Here is an 18,999-nt window from a genome sequence, read left to right on the forward strand (position 1 = left end):
CGACCCTTCTAGAATTTCCAAGTCCAAAAACTCATATGATTGATGATCTTCATTACATAAATATGCAACATTTTATCAATAACTTCTTTTTTGTCATTTAAATGTTTACAAACACATCCATATGTACAAAAACAATCTCACTTTGATACCTCCCATCAATGTCTACATTTGATAACGAATGGAAATGTAAAACCAACAGGGACTTGCAAAGGAAGCCTATTATCAATTATTTTATAAACAACAAAACCACAACATGAACAAAGAAACTGAAGTTGCAAAATTAATAAAAAATCAGCACATAAACAAACACATATAGACTATATACAACACATAAACGGAAGTTTATAAAGCATGAAACTTAATGACAGGAAAAGTAAAAAACTTAAAGGAGACTTTATAAAAAGAAAGATCACCCTTACTTGCCACAAATGGTTGAAGACATCAACAAGAAGATCAATCTGACCATGGAATCCACATGTTGTCTGATCATGACTTCAGTAGTTCATCTACTGAAACGTAAGAATTGTAATTGAACTCTATTAGCATTTGAAAAGGGACTTAGGGTTTCAGAGAAGACGACGAAGGGTTTAAAAAAAATTTGGACCATTTCTCGATTTGTGCATGTCATCCTTGCGCAGGGGCCATGCTAATCTTCTCTGTATCGTTCCAATTTTATCGGATGTCCCCGAAAGGACGACTATAGATGAAGAACTTCGCCATATAGAGGAGTAGCAGGTTCTTCTTCTGGTCGATATGGGACAACGCGAGTTCTAAACGAACTAGTTTACTGTTGATGGTCATATATTCTCAATGTCTTTAAAATTAGGGTTAATGACTTAGGAGGGTAATTAGGTTTCCAGTTTGTCCGTATTAGGTCACTAAGGTTTTTTTTTTGTGCATATTAGACCAATATGGTTGTTATTACTGTTTAGAAATAGTCATTTTTACCGGTTAAACAGGAAGAAACCGGTAAAAAGGACTACTTCTAAACGGTAATAACAACCATATTGGTCTAATACGCACAAAAAAACCTTAATGACCTAACACAGACAAACTGGAAACCTAACTACCCTCCTAAGTCATTATCCCTTTATCAATTATAGATGTGTTTTGTCGTTTTAAAATGTTGGTCCCATTATAGGATAACCATGGCCTACGGTTTTATCCAATGAGCAAAAAAAAAAAAAAACACTTTAACTGCTTTAAGCTTTCAATTCCATTCTCATATAATATAATTTTATGATTCTTATCACTTTTACACAAGGTATCATCGGCCTCTAGGTCCGGATTACCAAATTTGTAAGACGTATTGTTGGGATTTATGATAGAAAATCAAAGTTCAATAGTTTAATTTTGTTCTATATTAACGTGGAAGAAAGTTTGAACAATTTAAAGGAAGACCAAGCCTACATGCATGTCTAGCCAAGTTATGAACATGAAACTAGAGATTCGCGACTTAGGCACACGTCGCATCATCGCTAGGAGCTGAGGAGCAAGGCTTGGGTTGGACCGATCCGGTCAATGTTGATCGCATGTTATCTTTATCGGTACGGTCCAAGAAGCCTCTACAAGCCTCAAGAAAATGAGCAAGATGTTGCTCATTTACCCATTTGACATTGGAAGGCTATGGTACTACGTATTTCTTGCAGGTGATCGTGGTCGTCGTATGATCCCATATTGGTAGCAGAGGCTTTACCCCCATAAGGCGTATTGTGTATTTATGCAATATCACGACGCTTAGGTCATGCATTTCAGATTTGGGTGCATCCCCTTCTTCCAACTATTGTGCTAGTCAACTAGACTTGACATTGTCCCCGACACAATTATCAAGGCCATCATATCTTATCACTGATCCTTCGTTGTTTATGCTTATAAAGGTTGGTTAAGTGGTAACTACAATTTCCTCTTTCATTCTCTTTTTGGCGTCTTCTTTGCATATCCTATCATAGGCCATTGTTACTTGATTTATCATGGATGAGAAATAATGCAATTGCTCCATTATTTCTATCATGATCGTCACTCAAGTTAAGAAGGAAAAATTAGACTATCATTTCAAAGAGGATTATGGTGTGCAAGTCCTTAATCCAGATTCATCGATTCTTCATGCTTCGGAAGGGAAATTGGTTTGTATCTTATGCAGTTGGACTTTGGCTTTTGTAAACATACCAATTATTTAGTCAAAGGTGTCTTGGGATTTTATCACCTTCGTATTGTTCACTTTAAGTTGTACACTATCAATATATGTTTCCTAACCAAACAATATTGTACCAACTCATTTCAATTACATAAAGTATTGTAACTGTAACACACAATGGGGATCTCACACCCTAAATACTCAAATATGAGGACTTTATGCCTCTAATTTCACAATGCATAGACTCACCCCTAGCTCCATGATAAGAGGACTTCATACCCCAAGAACCGTGAGATAAGCCACTACACCGTGTAGGGAGGTACCATCATGCTAATATCATACAATATCTAGACAATTCATTTCATTGCCATATTCCAATGTATGTTCTTTGTTGTCTTAACTAAAACCATGAATTAAGAATTAATTATTTTGTTGTAATTTATCTCGAGTTTCATAACCTCAAACATAGGATGTTGTCATTTAGATCATCAAAAATTAACAAAATACTAATTCAAAATAACAAAACTTTCTAATTTTAATTCCAACTGACTTATTTCTTTTCTTTTTTTATTATCTTCGTTGGTGTCTCATCATCCTAGTGTAACCTTTATATCCTATTTATTATACCTCTAGGTTTGGTTTTCATAATATCATAGTATGGCTTTTATCATTTTTTGAAACCTCTATATTTCACTTATTTTAAAGCATTTATATCAACACTTCCACTATCTGTGCCATAAACTCATGATTTTTCAACAAATAAAAAATGTACAGTATATTTAGACATATATTTCTTTCTAATGGCCAAATTGCCCTTTTAGGCTAATATTACATTCTTTTCATTACTTCATCATCAAGTAAAAGACAATTTATTTTATTACTTTAATATCCTAAGTATTATAATTATAGTATGTCACATAAATATCCCTCTTTATGAAACTAATGATTTGATTGCAAAGAGGGATCTTAGTCTTCGTACGCTATATATTGACCATTTTAAGGTTGTTGATTTGTAATGATCTAGATGAGACATTTTTGGATGTTGGTGATGTGAAATGTGAGTCTACAAGCCTTGCATTGATGTTTCAATGTAGAAAATAGACATGTGTTTGAATGATGAGTTGTATCATGATTCGGACGGTGTTCTGATACCATAACATTTGGCAATGACTATGAAAGATGAGTTGAATTATCTATCTTTTACACTTGAAGGTATGGTGAGGAGGATAAGGAAGTACTTACGGAACCGACTGTTGACGGTTCCCATGTTGAGTTTTTATTCAAAAATTGTTTCAAAAACATAAAGATGGCAACGTAAGACTTTAACTTTGAACAACATAAAACTAGTTTTATTCCCACCAAAGGATCTACTAGTAAAGTTTGGAAGAAAACAACAACCATATAAGGAAAAACTTACAACCTTTGAAGACTTTGATTCTCATGAGAGATTGGAAGTTGATGAAGATGACAAACTATTCAAATGTGAGCTTCTCTAAAGATATCCACCAAGCAAGATTAAACCACCAAAATATGCTAGTATACACATGTATATTAGTTGTTCTTGAGCCTTAGAATCATATGCCAAGTATAACATCAAAAGATAACAAACTAATGGCTTAAACTCCATACTACACAAGGAAAAGGACAAGAAATGAGAGCACCTAAGTGCTCTCGGTTTTGGGCAGAAAAAAGATGAAGAAAACATTGCAAAACCTAGCCATTTTCTTCATAATACTCTCTCTTAAATACTTACAACAAAGTACCAAGCACCATGCTTTGATAAAAAGTATAAGCAACCTTATGTAAGAAGCTTGGGATGAAGATGTAAGTCAAACACTCCAACTTCCCCGGCCTATGCCTACTTACGGTTTTAGAGAAGAAAAAGAGGGACTAAATGTGTCTTACACTCAAGCCATGAACTAACTTGGTTACCTAAAGTGTCCAAAAGTTTGTACATAACTTAAATAATCATACCATATGATATATTACTAGTTTTATTTTCTTTATTATTATTTCCTAGAAATAATAATTCCCAATATGTTGGTAAAATATTATTTTCATAAAATAATGTATTCCAATTAAATACAAGTATTAATTATATTTATTAATAATCAAATTATACTAATAAATAATCAATTGGTAGTAATTTGCTATATGGTGTGACCTTATATGATCATAGGTTATTAGCAATATCAGTCTATAATGACTCTTGGGCATACAGACATCTTGTTGAACATGAGACTTGGATCACAATACCTGAAAATGACTACATAAGCCGCTTGCATAGTTCACACCATACCTGAAAATGACTTTTATAACTACATGTGCGGTTGAGGATCAGTATTTGACCATATCAAAGAACAACACTCCCTACACTTAAGTACTACAATCAAAGCGGTCTATGAGGTGATCTTGATGTGGGTCCGTTCAATACTAGTTATCTGACAAGTACATATGAAAATTGGTTATAACCCATTGCCTACTTTCATTTAGTGAGAGTCAACCAATCCAATTCATATTAGTGTTACTTCATAATTGCTCTCACAATTATAACTAACTATGAGCTTTTATAATAATAATATTATTCATGGATTAAACATGTTAATATAGAACACAACAAATATTGATGTGATGATCATATCCCAATATATCAAAACAATATAATAGTTGTTGTCTTAATATTCCAATATCCAAATATTAAATCCAAATCAAATCCCATTTCTAGAATAATGAAGTTTTATAGCTGAAGTGTGACCATTCATACTTAGCTCAAAAGAAGCACTTTATTAATGGGCCTGGCTAAATTAAATTTGTGTGAATTTTGCAAATACTATCATCTCCATATTTGAATTTATTCTAAGTATAGTTAAATATCGCGGAGAATATGAGTGGTGTTCTGATGTGATTTAGAGTCTCTTAGCTTGATTAAGTATACTTTTGAAATCACAAAAGATTTCTATGTGGTCCTTGAATGGTAGGACTCAACATAGTTTTTGTAATGAACTAATTCTGTAAGGTCAAATCTTATAATCTGATGTGTAAAACCTTTATCACGCTGAACACATCATTAAGGCCAGTGGCTTTGATCAGGCTTCAGAAGATAGCGTCATATATTACTTGTTAGTTAAGTGTTGTGATCCGTTATCTTTATGATAGGATATGTTTTGTATAGTATATATATCTTTAATATATAGTATTTATCTTAGTTATTCTAATCTCTGATATGTAGGGATTTAAATCTAGAATATTCATCAACCTACTATATAAGTTACACTATGGTCGTATGTAAAATTAATCACTTTGTGCACTATCACTTTGTGAGAGATTTTCTTAATCATTTTTTTATTAATCTCTTCATGTTCTTATTATTGTTTGATATTTATGTTCTTAATTCGATCCTTTAATTGGTATCAAAGCAGGTACTTTTATCGCACAATGAATAAACCTTCTTCTTCTTCTTCCGACTCTAAACTCTTCTCTAGTACCACTTCTTGAAACATAATTCTTACTTTCAATGAAAAGAACTTTCCCATGTGGAAAAACAAAGCTATGGTTGTTCTTGAAACCATGGATCAATATATGATGGACATTATCAAAAAAGGTCCACATGTTCCCACCTTTGATGAAACAAAATATGGTGTGAAGATTGGCGTTATTAAGAAAACTCCTAAACATCTGTTTAGTGAAGATGATAGGTGCCTGCATAGTCTTGATGTTCGAGATCGTACTACAATAGGCAACTCTCTTCCTTATGATATCTACCACCTTGTTCAGAATTGTGTCTCTGCCAAAGAGATGATCGATATTTTGACAGTAACATATGAAGGAACCAAAGAAGTCAAAGCCACTAGGGAAAACAGACTAAATCGCAAGTATGGGAACTTATTTGCTCAAAGGAATGAATCTCTTACTCAAACTGTCAATCATTTTAATTGTTCAATTAATGACATGAGAAGATTTGATATTTTCAAACCTGAGTCTATTTTAGTTTTAAAGTTTCTAGATTCTCTTGATGACAAATGGGAACATCATGTCGATGTACTAAAGAACAGTGAGAAAATTCATTTTATGGATCTTCACAATCCGTATGGAAACTAGAAAAATTTGAAGAAACAAAAGTTCTGAGGAAAGAGATAATGAAGGAAAACTTCAAAGAAAGATCTTTTGCAATGTTCAGCAAAAAGTCAACTTTTTCCCCTGAAAGTGAAAGCTACGTGTCAGATAATATTGATTCTGAGGATGAGTACAATTTCGAGCTATACTCAAGTGTTTCTATGATTGTGAAGCACTACAAGAATTATGGAAACAAAAGGTTTAGCAGAGCAAGAACGTTTCCGACTAAATCAAACTCATCAGCGTCTAAAAGGTCTAACGTTGGTAACTCCGAGAAAGATGATGGAAAGTGTTTTAACTATGGAAGAACTGATCACTTTGCCCATAATTGCAAAATCAAGAAGAACATTCCAAAGGATGAATCCTATGAACCAAAGTACATGCATTTGGTTGCCTCTCTGAAAAGGAAAAACCTTGAGTCAAATGTTCTTTTTGCTGAAGAAGAAGAATGAGTTGAAGATGAAGAATCATATGATGAAGAGATTAAGAAAGATGTGTGTTTGATGGCGAGTTTGTCACTGATAAGAATAGTTGTAGTTCAAGTACGTTTGAAGTTGATCTTGCTAAAGATGCTAGTGATTCAAAATTTCAGAACTGAGATTCCTCATCCTAGTATCAGGTTAAAAAGTTTTTAACTTATTCTGAAAGTGAAAAAGACTCTACCATTGAATTTTCTAAAAAATGCAAAAGTATTAATAATTGGGCTCATTCTCACTTTAAAACCTTCAAAATTGTCAATGATCAAATACCTCATAAGTGTGAGAAAATTATTGGATGAAGTTTTTATGAAGCTATTTATATTTTCAAACAAATTGACTCTAAACGAAAGTTTCAAACCAAAACTGAACTTATTAATGAATATAAAATCAAATTAGTAAGTGGTGGCATTTTAAATCATCAAGACCTTATAAAAAACATTGTGCCACTGATACTGATGGTTTTACCTCGTGTGTTTCTCCTTTACTGCCATTGAATCTTTTGTCAAATCTCCTGATCATGAGTATGGGGAAAAACAAAAGGTTTTGGAACCATCAAGTGAAATGGAAAAGAAAAAGGAAAAACAAAAAGGCTTTGGAACCATCAAGTGCAAGTCAGTTCAATTCTCAAATGTTTCTTATGTCAAAGGATTAAAGCATAACCACATTTCTATAAGCCAGTTGTGTGATTCTGATTATGAAGTTCACTTCAACAAGCATGAAGGAAAAGTGATTTATTCTAACAGTGTTATGGTTCTATCAACGAATTGTCGTAGCGATATCTACATTCTTGATGTGTTTCCTACTGATAACTCTATAACATGATGTTTCTTCTCTCATTCTTAACCTTATTTAAATTGGTTATGGCACAAGAGATTCTCTCACATCAACGTTAAAGCTATATCGAAGATCTCTAATGATCAGCTTGTGAGAGGGTTACCAAGATGAAGTTCTTCAAGGAAAAATTTTGTGATGCATGTGAAAAAGGGAAACAGAACAAGTCTTCTTTTAAACCCAAGTTGTGCTCATCCATTTCTGATCCATTTCATCTACTGCACATGGATCTTTTAGGCCCGATTCTATTTAAGTCTCGTGCTGGCAAGAAGTACTCATTGGTTATTGTCAATGAGTTTTCAAGGTTTACTTGGGTTATATTCTTATGCAACAAAAGTGATGTTGTTGATGAGATCATTTCATTGATCAAACAATGTGAAGTTTTATATGATCTCAAAGTCAAACAACTCAGAAGTGATCATGGTACTGGGTTTCGAAATGAAAGTTTGGAAAGTTTTTACGAAGAAAAAGGAATTGTTCAAAATTTCTTAGCTGTTAGAACTCCTCAACAAAACAGGGTTGTTGAACGAAGAAACCGTACTCTCATAGATGCTGGAAGAACAATGGTTGTGGATGTTGGTCTTTCTCTTTCATTCTGGGTTGAAGCTATTAATATTGCTTGTTATACCTAGAATCGTTCAATAATTGTGAAAAGACATGGCAAAACTTCGTACAAGCTGATTAAAGGTTGAAAGCCTGACATTTCTTATTTTCATTTTTTGGTTGTGTTTGTTTTGTTCTTAATTAGAAGGATCGGCTTTCAAAGTTTCAAGCAAAAGCAGATGAATGTGTTTTCTTGGGATATTCGTCTATTTCAAAGGCCTGCAAGGTATTTAATTTAAGAAAGCAAATTATAAAAGAGTCGATTCATGTCAAATTCGATGAGGATTCCTATTCAAAAGGTTCTATTGATCATCCTGGATCAATTTTAGATGAGCTCGTCTCCTCATATTCTCCCGAATCTCATTTTTTTGTCGATTTTGTGTCCTTTGCTCCAACTTTCTTGTCATCTCATGAATGCTCTTTAGCTCCAAGTACTGATTCTAATATTCTTGTTCATAATGACGACTCTCCTGACACTAAAGTTATTGAAGTTCACACTGATGATCCAACCACTTCGTCTGATGAAATTTCTCTACATGATGTTCGTGTTCATCCTCTCTCTCTCTCTTTCTCTCTCTCTCTCTCTCAAGTGATTGGAGATCCTACTTATGATGTTCTTACACATCGTCAAGTATCATCAAATTTCTGTATGTTTGTCAATTTTGTTTCTCTCATTGAACCAAAAAGGTAGACGATGCATTGGATGACGCTGACTGAATTAGAGCCATGCAAGATGAATTGCATGAATTTAAAAGGCACAATATCTGGACTTTTGTTCGACGCCCATCGAGAAAGATGTAACGCCCGTGTTTTGGGGCTAAGCATTAGTAAATTATGTAATAGTCTAGGTCAACTATTGTAACCCTTTTTGAAGTAATAAAGATGAAATATTTGAGTATTATGTGAATTATGTGCTTATATATTTGTTTATAAAGAAATAATAAAAATACGCGACAAAATTTAAGTTTTGAATAAACCCGATATCGACACATGAAGTGGTAGTGGTCATGACAAGGATTCCGGACATATAAAGAACGTCGAAATCCGAGTTATAACGAAAGAGTTATGACCTGTCGAAGTTTCGCGACAGAACCGACACGACACTGCACAACGTAAATAGTGAATTTACGATAGAGGGATCTTTATCCTTAGTGATCTAAAAGAAAGTCGTAGAATATGTTAAACCGAGAGCGTGCCTGAAAAGAACACCCAAATCTGACTTCGTATGAGAAAGTTATGATTTTTTGAAGTTTCGGCTTAGCGGTATGCAGCTCGGAGTTCGAGTATTAGATCGAGCGGTTATTAGCCGACACAACCTAAACAAGAATCGAAGATCTCGCTAATAGTAGCGTAACGATAAAAAGACAGACGAAAACAGATGTCGGATGAAGAAGTTATGGGTTTTTAACGGACCAATCCTGTCTTGGCCTGTTAAAAATATAACTTAAAAAAAATCAAAAATAGCCGACAGAGTCTAAACGAAAGTTGTAGAGAACGGTCCGGCCTATGTGTGGATATAAAGAATGTCGAAAACGAGGCTCATATGCAAAAGTTACGAATTTCAGAAGTTGGGAAGGAAAATTACGAAACTGATGCGAAAGTGATGACGTGGCTCGATCAGGGCCGTCGCTTGCTGATCACGGTCTGGCCTTCGGATCCGGACACCTGGACTCGCTACGCCTCGCGTACGAGAGGAGCGCCCAACGTCCGAGTATGCCCCGCGTCGGAAGAGGATTACGCCCAACAGTCTTCGATTGCGCAATTCCGAGATGTCGACGTCGCCCCAGCAGCCTTGCGACACGTGTGTACGGAGCGAGCCTAACGCCCAGCGTAGCCGAGGACTACACCCAGCGTACGTCCGAGGTCTCGCCTATAAAAGGCATGCGAGGGCAGCTGGCTAAAGCACACAAAATCCTTCTACTTTCTCTCACTACCCCCTAACCCCCCCCCCCTAAAGCCTAGGTAAACCCCCTAGCACCCGAAGGAAGCCTCGAGGCTCCCGAAGCCTCGAGAAAAAGAGCCTTTCAGCTCGGAAACGCTGCTCCAGCGAAGCCCGGTTTTTAATAAAAACCCGCTGTAAGTGAGATACGCCTACCGTACTTTAAATATAGCTTATATTTAAATATAATATCGTTATTATGAACCTATAAATAAGATTTATCAGTGATTCAAAGTCGTTATACTGATTGATCTACTTACGGGAATGATGTCTAGGCTGTGAGTTAGTGAGGTGTTTAATGTGGGATTTCCAAACAGTATACTTCGTATACCAAACGGACCCTACCTCCGATATGATCCTGCCTGGTTGTTCCTTACTTGATAGATCATGAAGTAGACTTTGAGTTAATGATGAATATAGACTAATAATTAGTCGCAATGAATATTAGACTAAAATCTAGTGGTAATAATACTAGGTTTCGTCGAAGTAAATCATATTGTTAAGAAGCGAAGCGGTGCTCGAATTTCGAGTCGTCACCTTAACAAGTGAGTGCATAGTTACTTTCATCTTACACATAGATATGAAGTATTTTAGATAAATTACGTGCTATGTGTGCATATAGTCTGAATACTTGCTGTCTATGCTGGATGAAAGATTTTATACATGTTTTAAATGATTTCAACTTTATATGTATTTTATATCTACAAAATGTGTTGGGTAAAACATGGGTAGATATAATAGTTGGGTGTGATGAAATAAAATGATGAGAGGCCTCAATATTGAAGACGTTTCCAGTCATCTAGCGGAGTATAGATGACGAACACAAACTTTTCTAGACAGTCCACTGGAACGCTAGCAGCATCGCAACCTGTAGGTGTTTCTGAACGATGTGTTCACCGGTGTACTCCATCCCCCTTATGGTTGCCTTAAGGACATTTATTGCTGAGGAATCCCCTTAGCAGTAGTGTCCATCCTGATGATGATCCTTAGGCTAGGTCCCTTATGATAGGTTTTTTAGGGACATAAAGTGAGGATAACGGGAACGGGTAATCGGGTTATTGTTGGTTGATGAAATTAATAAACTTATTTATTGTGGGTTGAAAACCCTATGTGCTCACCATGCTCCCAAGCCTGACCCACTCAGTTTCTTGTGTTACAGGTAGTGGCACTCGAGCATAGATGTGATGTTTTGGATGAGGGATTACGGATTATAGGATTGTAGATATGAATAAATGTTGTAAGGCTTATATTGTACCGTTTATGCTTTTGATCTGTATCGAACATGACATCCCGAGGTTTTTAATGAAATACATTTCTTCGGAAATGCTTTGATAAATCTTTATCATATTTTATTTTGGGAACAAATTCCGCAACACTTTTCTTTAAAATGTTACTCTGATTTTTAAACAAAGCATAAACAAAAATCGGTCTTTTCTGGCCGTGAAAATGGGGATGTCACAGTTGGTATCAGAGCATTAGTTTAAGTGAACTAGGAATTTATAGGATTTCTAGACTTAAACTTAGAATGCTAAGCGATGATTGTGAGATGAGTGTCTACTATATTTTAGACACAAGCACTAGTTTATTTTAGGAAAGATGCCTAAAATGCTTTTATGTGCTATATGCTATTATTTGTTCGGATCTATGGTTTGATGCCGATCGGATCTGGAAACCTTATGTGTTCAGGATTCTAAACGTACGACTACGATATTAGAACTAGCATGTAAACGTTTCGGAGAGATAAGGATGATTTAAACGTCTATCCTAAATAAAGATCTAAATTCACCCTATCCGATGTATAGATTAAAATAGCGAGAACCCGCAGAGGAGCCAGGAATGCAAATGGGAACAGGAATCAACCACCAGTGATTGAACAAATACCTGTTGTAGCAGCTGCTCCAGAGCCAATCACGATGGCCGGAGTATAAGCGATGATCCAGATGATGTTGGATCGTCAGATGGAGGAGAAAAGGCGTTTACTTCAACAGAATCGAGAGGAAGCTACAATGCCGTTCGAACAGCCCGAATTGAATGATGGGCAGTCAGGGGAAGGAAACTACAGCAGGACCGTTGGTCAAGATGATTCGCCAGTGATTAGGAGGAACAACCAAGATGACAGAGTCGAGAGTTATGGATGCAACTATAAAGATTTTCTAACTTGCAAGCCATCGAGTTTCACTGGGAAGGAAGATCCAATTGGAGTTATGGATTGGATCTCGGAAATGGAGTTGGCCTTCATGACATGTGGTTGCAAAGGCAAGTTACAAACCACATTTGCAGTACGTTAGTTCAGAGGAGGCGCGATTCGTTGGTGGAACACCCTGGGGAAGACTCTAAGCCCCAATAAGCCCCTACAACTAATGTGGGCAGAGTTTTTGGTGGAATTCAAGCGCAAGTACTGCTCAGCCCAAAACCTGCTCGAGCTAGAGAACCAATTCCTAACTTTGAAGAAAGGGAGCATGTCCATCGATGAATACACCTACAACTTCACAGACAAGATGGAGTTTGCCTTGCCCCTTGTCCCGGACGAGCTGACAAAAATTGAAAAGTACGCAAAGGACTTCCATGGGAGTATACGGTGCCAGTGCGTCAGGCATCTACTCTGGAGGTAGCTATCTGGGTTGCCAAGTCTGTGGAGGATATGATCAAGGGAAGAGCCGACACCAAGGTCGAGGTTGGAGAGAAGAGGAAATCTGAAGGGTCTGCAAGACCCAATAAGAAAATCAAGTCTAGTTCAAGGAAGTTTGGAGGAGGAGGAGGCGAATCGAAGTGGTGCGACAAGTTCAAGAAGAAGCACTCTGGGAAATGTGACGGAGAAGTCAATTGTTTTACATGTGGAAATCCCGGGCACTATGCCAACGAGTGCATGTTCAATAAGAACGTTTGTTATGGGTGTAACGAGGAAGGGAACATCTCGAGGGACTGCCCGAAGAAGAAAGAGGCAGCAAGACCCAACATTCCACCAAAGCCGAAGGCGAGAGCCTTCCAGATGACGCTAGAAGCTGCAAAGGAGGCAGCAGATGTCGCTTCAGGTACCTTTCTTCTAAATGGATTACCTGCCAATATACTATTTGATTCGGGAGCAAACTACTCCTTTGTATCGTATAAATTTGGTAGGAAACTAGCATTACCTATAGAAAAACTTGATAATGCCCTAGTTGTGGAAGTTGCCAGTGGCAAGTTCGTACCTGTTAGTGATCGTATTAAGAACATCATCATCGACTTAAACGGAAACAAATTCCACGAAGAGCTGTTACCCATAGAGTTGAACGGTTTCGATCTCGTTTTGGGAATGGATTGTCTTAGCGCCAACGATGTTGCGATACTTTGCAGAAAGAAGATAGTAAGAGTAAACCCACACGGAAAAGAGTCATCTATGGTGTACGGGGACAAACGCAGAGTGAATTCTGGAATCATCTCCCTGATGAAAGCCAGAAAATGTTTGTCCAAGGGATGCACATCATATTTGGCATTCGTGATTGATGCAAAGAAGGAGAAAAATGAGGTGTAGAGTATACCATTGGTATGTGATTATCTGGAAGTCTTTCCCGAAGATCTTCCCGAATTACTGTCTGATAGACAAGTGGAGTTCCGAATAGACTTGTTACCAGGAATGACACCAATAGCGAAAGCACCGTACCGATTAGCACCGACGGAGATGAAGGAGCTTATGACGCAACTTCAGGAGTTGTTGGACAACGGTTTCATTCGACCTAGTTCATCACCCTGGGGAGCTCCAGTGTTATTCGTGAAAAAGAAGGACGGAAGCATGAGAATGTGTATAGACTACCGAGAGCTGAACAAGGCAACGGTGAAGAACAAGTATCCATTCCCAAGGATTGATGACATATTCGATCAGCTGCAAGGTTCAAGCTATTTCTCAAAGATCGACCTTAGGTCATGATATCATCAGCTAAAGGTAAGAGAGCAGGATATTAAGAAGACTGCATTCATAACAAGATATGGACACTACAAGTTCTTGGTTATGTCATTTGGACTAACCAATGCTCCAGAAGCGTTCATGGATTTGATGAACAGGGTTTATAAACCATTACTCGATAAATCTGTGATAGTGTTCATAGATGACATTTTGATTTACTCGAAAAGTCAAGAGGAGCATGGCAGACACTTGCGGGAAGTGTTAGAAGTATTGAAGAAGGAGAAGTTGTATGCAAAGTTCTCCAAATGTGATTTTTGGATTCGAGAAGTCCAATTCTTGGGTCATGTGGTTAACCAATAATGGATAATGGTTGACCCAACAAAGATCGAAGCTGTGATGAAGTGGGAACGACCGAAAAGTCCCACAGAGATTCGAAGCTTTCTGGGATTAACTGGATATTACAGAAGGTTTATCCAAGGCTTTTCTTCGATAGCTGCTCCATTGATAGCTTTGACCCATAAAGGAGCTACTTATACATGGAGTGAGAAGCACGAAGAAGCATTCGAGAAGTTAAAGAAGAAATTATGTGAAGCACCGATTCTTTCTCTACCTGATGGAGTTGAAGACTTCGTAGTCTATAGTGACACATCTGGAGTTGGGTTGGGATGTGTTCTGACCCAAAGAGAGAAGGTGATAGCATATGCATCTCGACAATTGAAAGAACACGAGAAGAACTACCCCACTTATGATTTGGAGTTGGCAGCGGTAGTATTTGCCCTAAAGATATGGAGGCATTATCTCTATGGCGTGAAGTGCAAACTTTTCACTGATCATAAAAGTCTCCAGTATCTCTTTAATCAGAAAGAATTGAATATGAGGCAACGACGCTGGCTAGAGTTACTCAAGGACTACGACTGTGAGATACTTTACCACCCTGGTAAAGAAAATGTTATCGCTGATGCTCTCAGTCGGAAGGTAAACCTTGAAAAGAAAAGGCCAAGAGCGTTGAGAATAGAAGTTGTCTCGACTATTGTGGAAAATATCAAGAAAGATCAGGAAGAAGCTTCAGAGAAAAATGACTAAAACGAACAAGGTTTAGGAAAAACGTTAGTGTTCGGTACAAACAATCAAGGATTGAAGGTATTCCAAGACAGGATTTGGGTACCTAAGACAGGAGGAGTGAGAGATCTTCTGATGGAAGAAGCTCACAAAACCATGTACTCAATTCATCCCGGTAGCACTAAAATGTATAGGGACCTAAAACCCTACTACTGGTGGCCGAAAATGAAGCTCTATGTTGCAAAGTATGTGGCCGAGTGTGTAACTTGTGCAAGAGTTAAGGCACAACATCAGAAACCGTATAGGAGTTTAGAACCTTTACCTGTACCCATGGGTAAATGGGAGGACATCACCATAGATTTTGTCACTAAACTACCCAGGACGAAGAACGGTCACGACATGATTTGGGTAGTCGTGGATCGTTTCACCAAGAGTACACACTTCATAGCAGCCAACGAGAGGTGGTCTATGGATATGCTCGCAAATGCTTACGTGAAGGAGGTAGTAAGACTTCACGTTGTTCCTCTAACGATTGTATCGGATCGTGATAGTCGTTTCACCTCAAGGTTCTGTAGAAGTCTACAAGAGGAATTAGGTACAAAGTTGTGTTTGAGTACACCTTACCATCCGCAGACTGATGGTCAGAGCGAAAGAACGATTCAAACACTGGAATATATGTTGAGACCATATACCCTAGAATTCCAAGGTAACTGGGATGAGCATTTACCTCTGGTAGAATTTTCCTACAACAATAGTTTCCACTCGAGCATCAAGATGGCACCTTATGGATGAAGATGGGACTATCACACGAAACAAGGTCAGACTTGTTGCTCTGGGTTTTATTCAACCAGAAGGAATGGACTATGATGAAACGTTTTCCCCTGTTGAGCGTCTTGAAGCTATCAGGCTCTTTTTAGATTATGCAGCTTCTATGAATTTTAAAGTGTTTCAGATGGATGTTAAAACAACTTTTTTGCATGGAGATCTGGAGCAAGAATTTTTTTCTTAAGCAACCTCCTGGTTTTGAAAGCAAATAATTCCTTGATCATGTCTACAGGCTGGATAAAGGAGTTTATGGGCTGAAGCAAGCACATGGGGCCTGGTATGATACCCTGACGTTGTATATTATTCAAAATGAGTACAAAAGAGTAGCTATCGATAATACCCTATTTATCAAGGATTCAGTAATTGATCTTATTCTAGCTCAGGTGTATGTCAATGATATCATTTTTGGATCTACAAATGAATATTTGAGCAAAGACTTTGTTGATGTTATGTCTAAAAAGTTTGAGATGAGTATGACGGGTGAATTGGATTTCTTCTTAGGACTTCAAAAGGAATCTTCATTAGTCAGAGTAAATATATTGTTCATATGTTGAAAAAAGTTTTCATTCTCTGGTTGCAAGCTTGCAAAGACTCCAATGTCAAGCTCTGTGAAGATTTCAACTGATTCGGATGGCTCTAATGTTAACCCCACTTCATATAGAGGAATGATTGGTTCTCTTCTTTATCTCACTGCAAGTCGTCTTGATATTATGTTTGCTACCAGCACGTGTGCTTGTTTTCAATCTAAACCAAAGGAGGTACATATGTTCGCTATCAAGCGTATCTTTCGATACCTCAAGCACACTCCAAATCTTGGTCTTTTGTACCCTCGTGATTCCATTTTCAAATTAGTTGGTTTCACTGATTCTGATTATATAGGTATTTGTCTTGAACGAAAAAGTGCAGCTGGTGGATGTTACCTCTTGGGAAATAGATTAATAAGTTGGTCCATCAAGAAATAGTCATTTGTAGCTTGTTCAACCGTTGAAGTTGAGTATGTTGTCGCTGGTAGATGCTGTGCTGAAATACTTTGGATTCAGAATCAGCTTCTCGATTATGGATTTAAGATCTCCAATACTTCAATTTGTTGTGATAACACAAGTGTCGTTCTCATTACACAAAACCATGTCTAACACTCTAAGACCAAGCATATAGAGATCATACATTATTTTATCATGGACAATATTCAAAAAGGAAAGAGATGATGTATAATCCCACTGATGGTCAACTCACTGATATATTCACCAAGCCACTAGATGAACAAAAGATCAATTTTCTTATTGGTGAATTGGGCATGCTTTCCATGTCCTGAGGTTTTTGGTTCTTTTTTATATTCGTCATCTTAAATACTTTCTAGATTGGCTCTATTACTTTATTGATTTGCTTTCAAAAATTTCAAAAATAAGTCTTTTGGTTTTATTATATCAGAAAAACACAAAAATACAAGTCTTTATATTCTTTTACCAAAGGAGTATACATTGCTTATCGATATTTTTTAATCCCTCGTGTCTTTTTCCTCTCGAACACAAGTCTCAGGAGCATTCATCTTTTACATTCAAAGCTACTTATCCAACTTTTTCATTAGTATATCTTATCATTGAGCATGGTTGTATAACCAGTCTCTATGGCTCTGCATCTTTTCTTTAGCAACTACAACTTTCAATTTGAAGGTGATGTTTGGTGAGTTCGACACTAAGCTTCATACTGTCAACATAATTTAAGGAAGAACTGTGATTGGACAGAATGTTTTGAATGCTCTCCTTGCCTCCTCAGAACCCATCACCTGTTGATATGAAGTCAGGTAAAAATAATGAGCATGACATGACTAATTTTCATAGACGCTCTCACTTCTACACTAACCTCCATTTGATATCCAAAGATCTCATTGTCAATACAATGATTCGTGTCTCTCATTTCGTCGTTCATAATCTTCTCTTCCATTAAGTTTTCGCTTGTTAATTTGGGTAACTTAAAGGTTACAAAGATTACAACCATTTAAATCGTACAAAGACTGTGTTCCACCAGATATTTCTTCGTGGTGACAGGTATGAAGCTTGGAATCCATCAGAATTATGGCTTCTTAAAAAAATAAGAACATTTTTCTCTTCATCTCTTATGTTTAATTTTATATTTTGATGATTTTAAATGTGATAAATGCGTGCTAACATGTCTTTCTTTTATAGACGAACATTGTGTTACAGATATCTTGGAAAGAGGAAGTACTTTATGAGCATTCAATTCAAAAGATACACTAAATAGGGATTTTATGATCTTACTGAAAAAGCTGCATACTTCTCTTTTTGACTATTTCCTAATTGATTGATTCTTTTTACTTTTATTTTATTTTATTTTTACTTTTTTTTGTACCAACTCAAGGAATTGATGGAGAATCCTATGATTCTAGTATGAAACTATGGCGCTAAAATGACCCTACAAGCATTCTGTTGAATGTGTCTAAATCTCTCTAAGTATCTCATCACCGAGACCATCTGTTGAGATTGTATTGAGTCACTCACTCATGTTGATGATTTGGCATTGTTCATATCTTCATGTGAGACTGCTTGGTACTTTTAATTAAATTATGATATAAGGCTTGAGTGTTTATCTTTTTATATAATTTAATCTCCATACCATGTCCATGGAAACGTGATGTCGTATGTATTAAGTCAAGTATTCTGCTGAATCACTAGGCATTACCCAGTGGCTTACCCTGACCGCATTGTCATCATTGTAAGAGTTACTCTTCAGGTACTTAAATGACAAAGGGTTATTCATGTCCTTGACCTCCTAGACTGAGGTATAACATGGCTCCATTATGAATTGTCGATGGATTGATTCCAAGACTTTTACTATCCTCTTCCCTAATGTTAATGATTGGTTGTAAAACCAACAATTATTGAAACATCTTTCCCCATGTTAATAATCTTGCTATGACACAGATAGTGAGTGAGACATACTTTTCGCTGATGTCAAGGAATTTCCGTATTAAACCATACGGTAAAGGATTTTCAGCAACCCAGTGTCTAGGAACATATTGTATTATCCCATATAGTGTGCGATGCATGCCAAACAAACTGATGTCTAAGATATTTTGTAATAAAACATACAGTGTGTGAGCATCAAACCTTTACAAGTT

General features: G+C 36.8%; 1 protein-coding gene and 1 non-coding gene across 2 annotated transcripts; one reads left to right on the forward strand and one right to left on the reverse strand.

Moving 5' to 3' along the window:
* Positions 1–592: 592 nt before the first annotated feature.
* Positions 593–695, reverse strand: LOC145135180 (U6 spliceosomal RNA). Its single transcript, XR_013719645.1, has one exon. It is a non-coding gene; the product is annotated as a U6 spliceosomal RNA (small nuclear RNA).
* Positions 696–5,683: 4,988 nt separating this feature from the next.
* On the forward strand, positions 5,684–6,232 carry LOC145130323 (uncharacterized). Its single transcript, XM_079065141.1, has one exon. The coding sequence runs from the start codon at positions 5,684–5,686 to the stop codon at positions 6,230–6,232; it is 549 nt and encodes a 182-aa protein (XP_078921267.1).
* Positions 6,233–18,999: the final 12,767 nt, after the last annotated feature.

Source organism: Lactuca virosa, chromosome 8 (assembly GCF_052849685.1).
Source record: "Lactuca virosa cultivar CGN04683 chromosome 8, Lactuca_virosa_CGN04683_v6, whole genome shotgun sequence".
Taxonomy (NCBI): domain Eukaryota; kingdom Viridiplantae; phylum Streptophyta; class Magnoliopsida; order Asterales; family Asteraceae; genus Lactuca; species Lactuca virosa.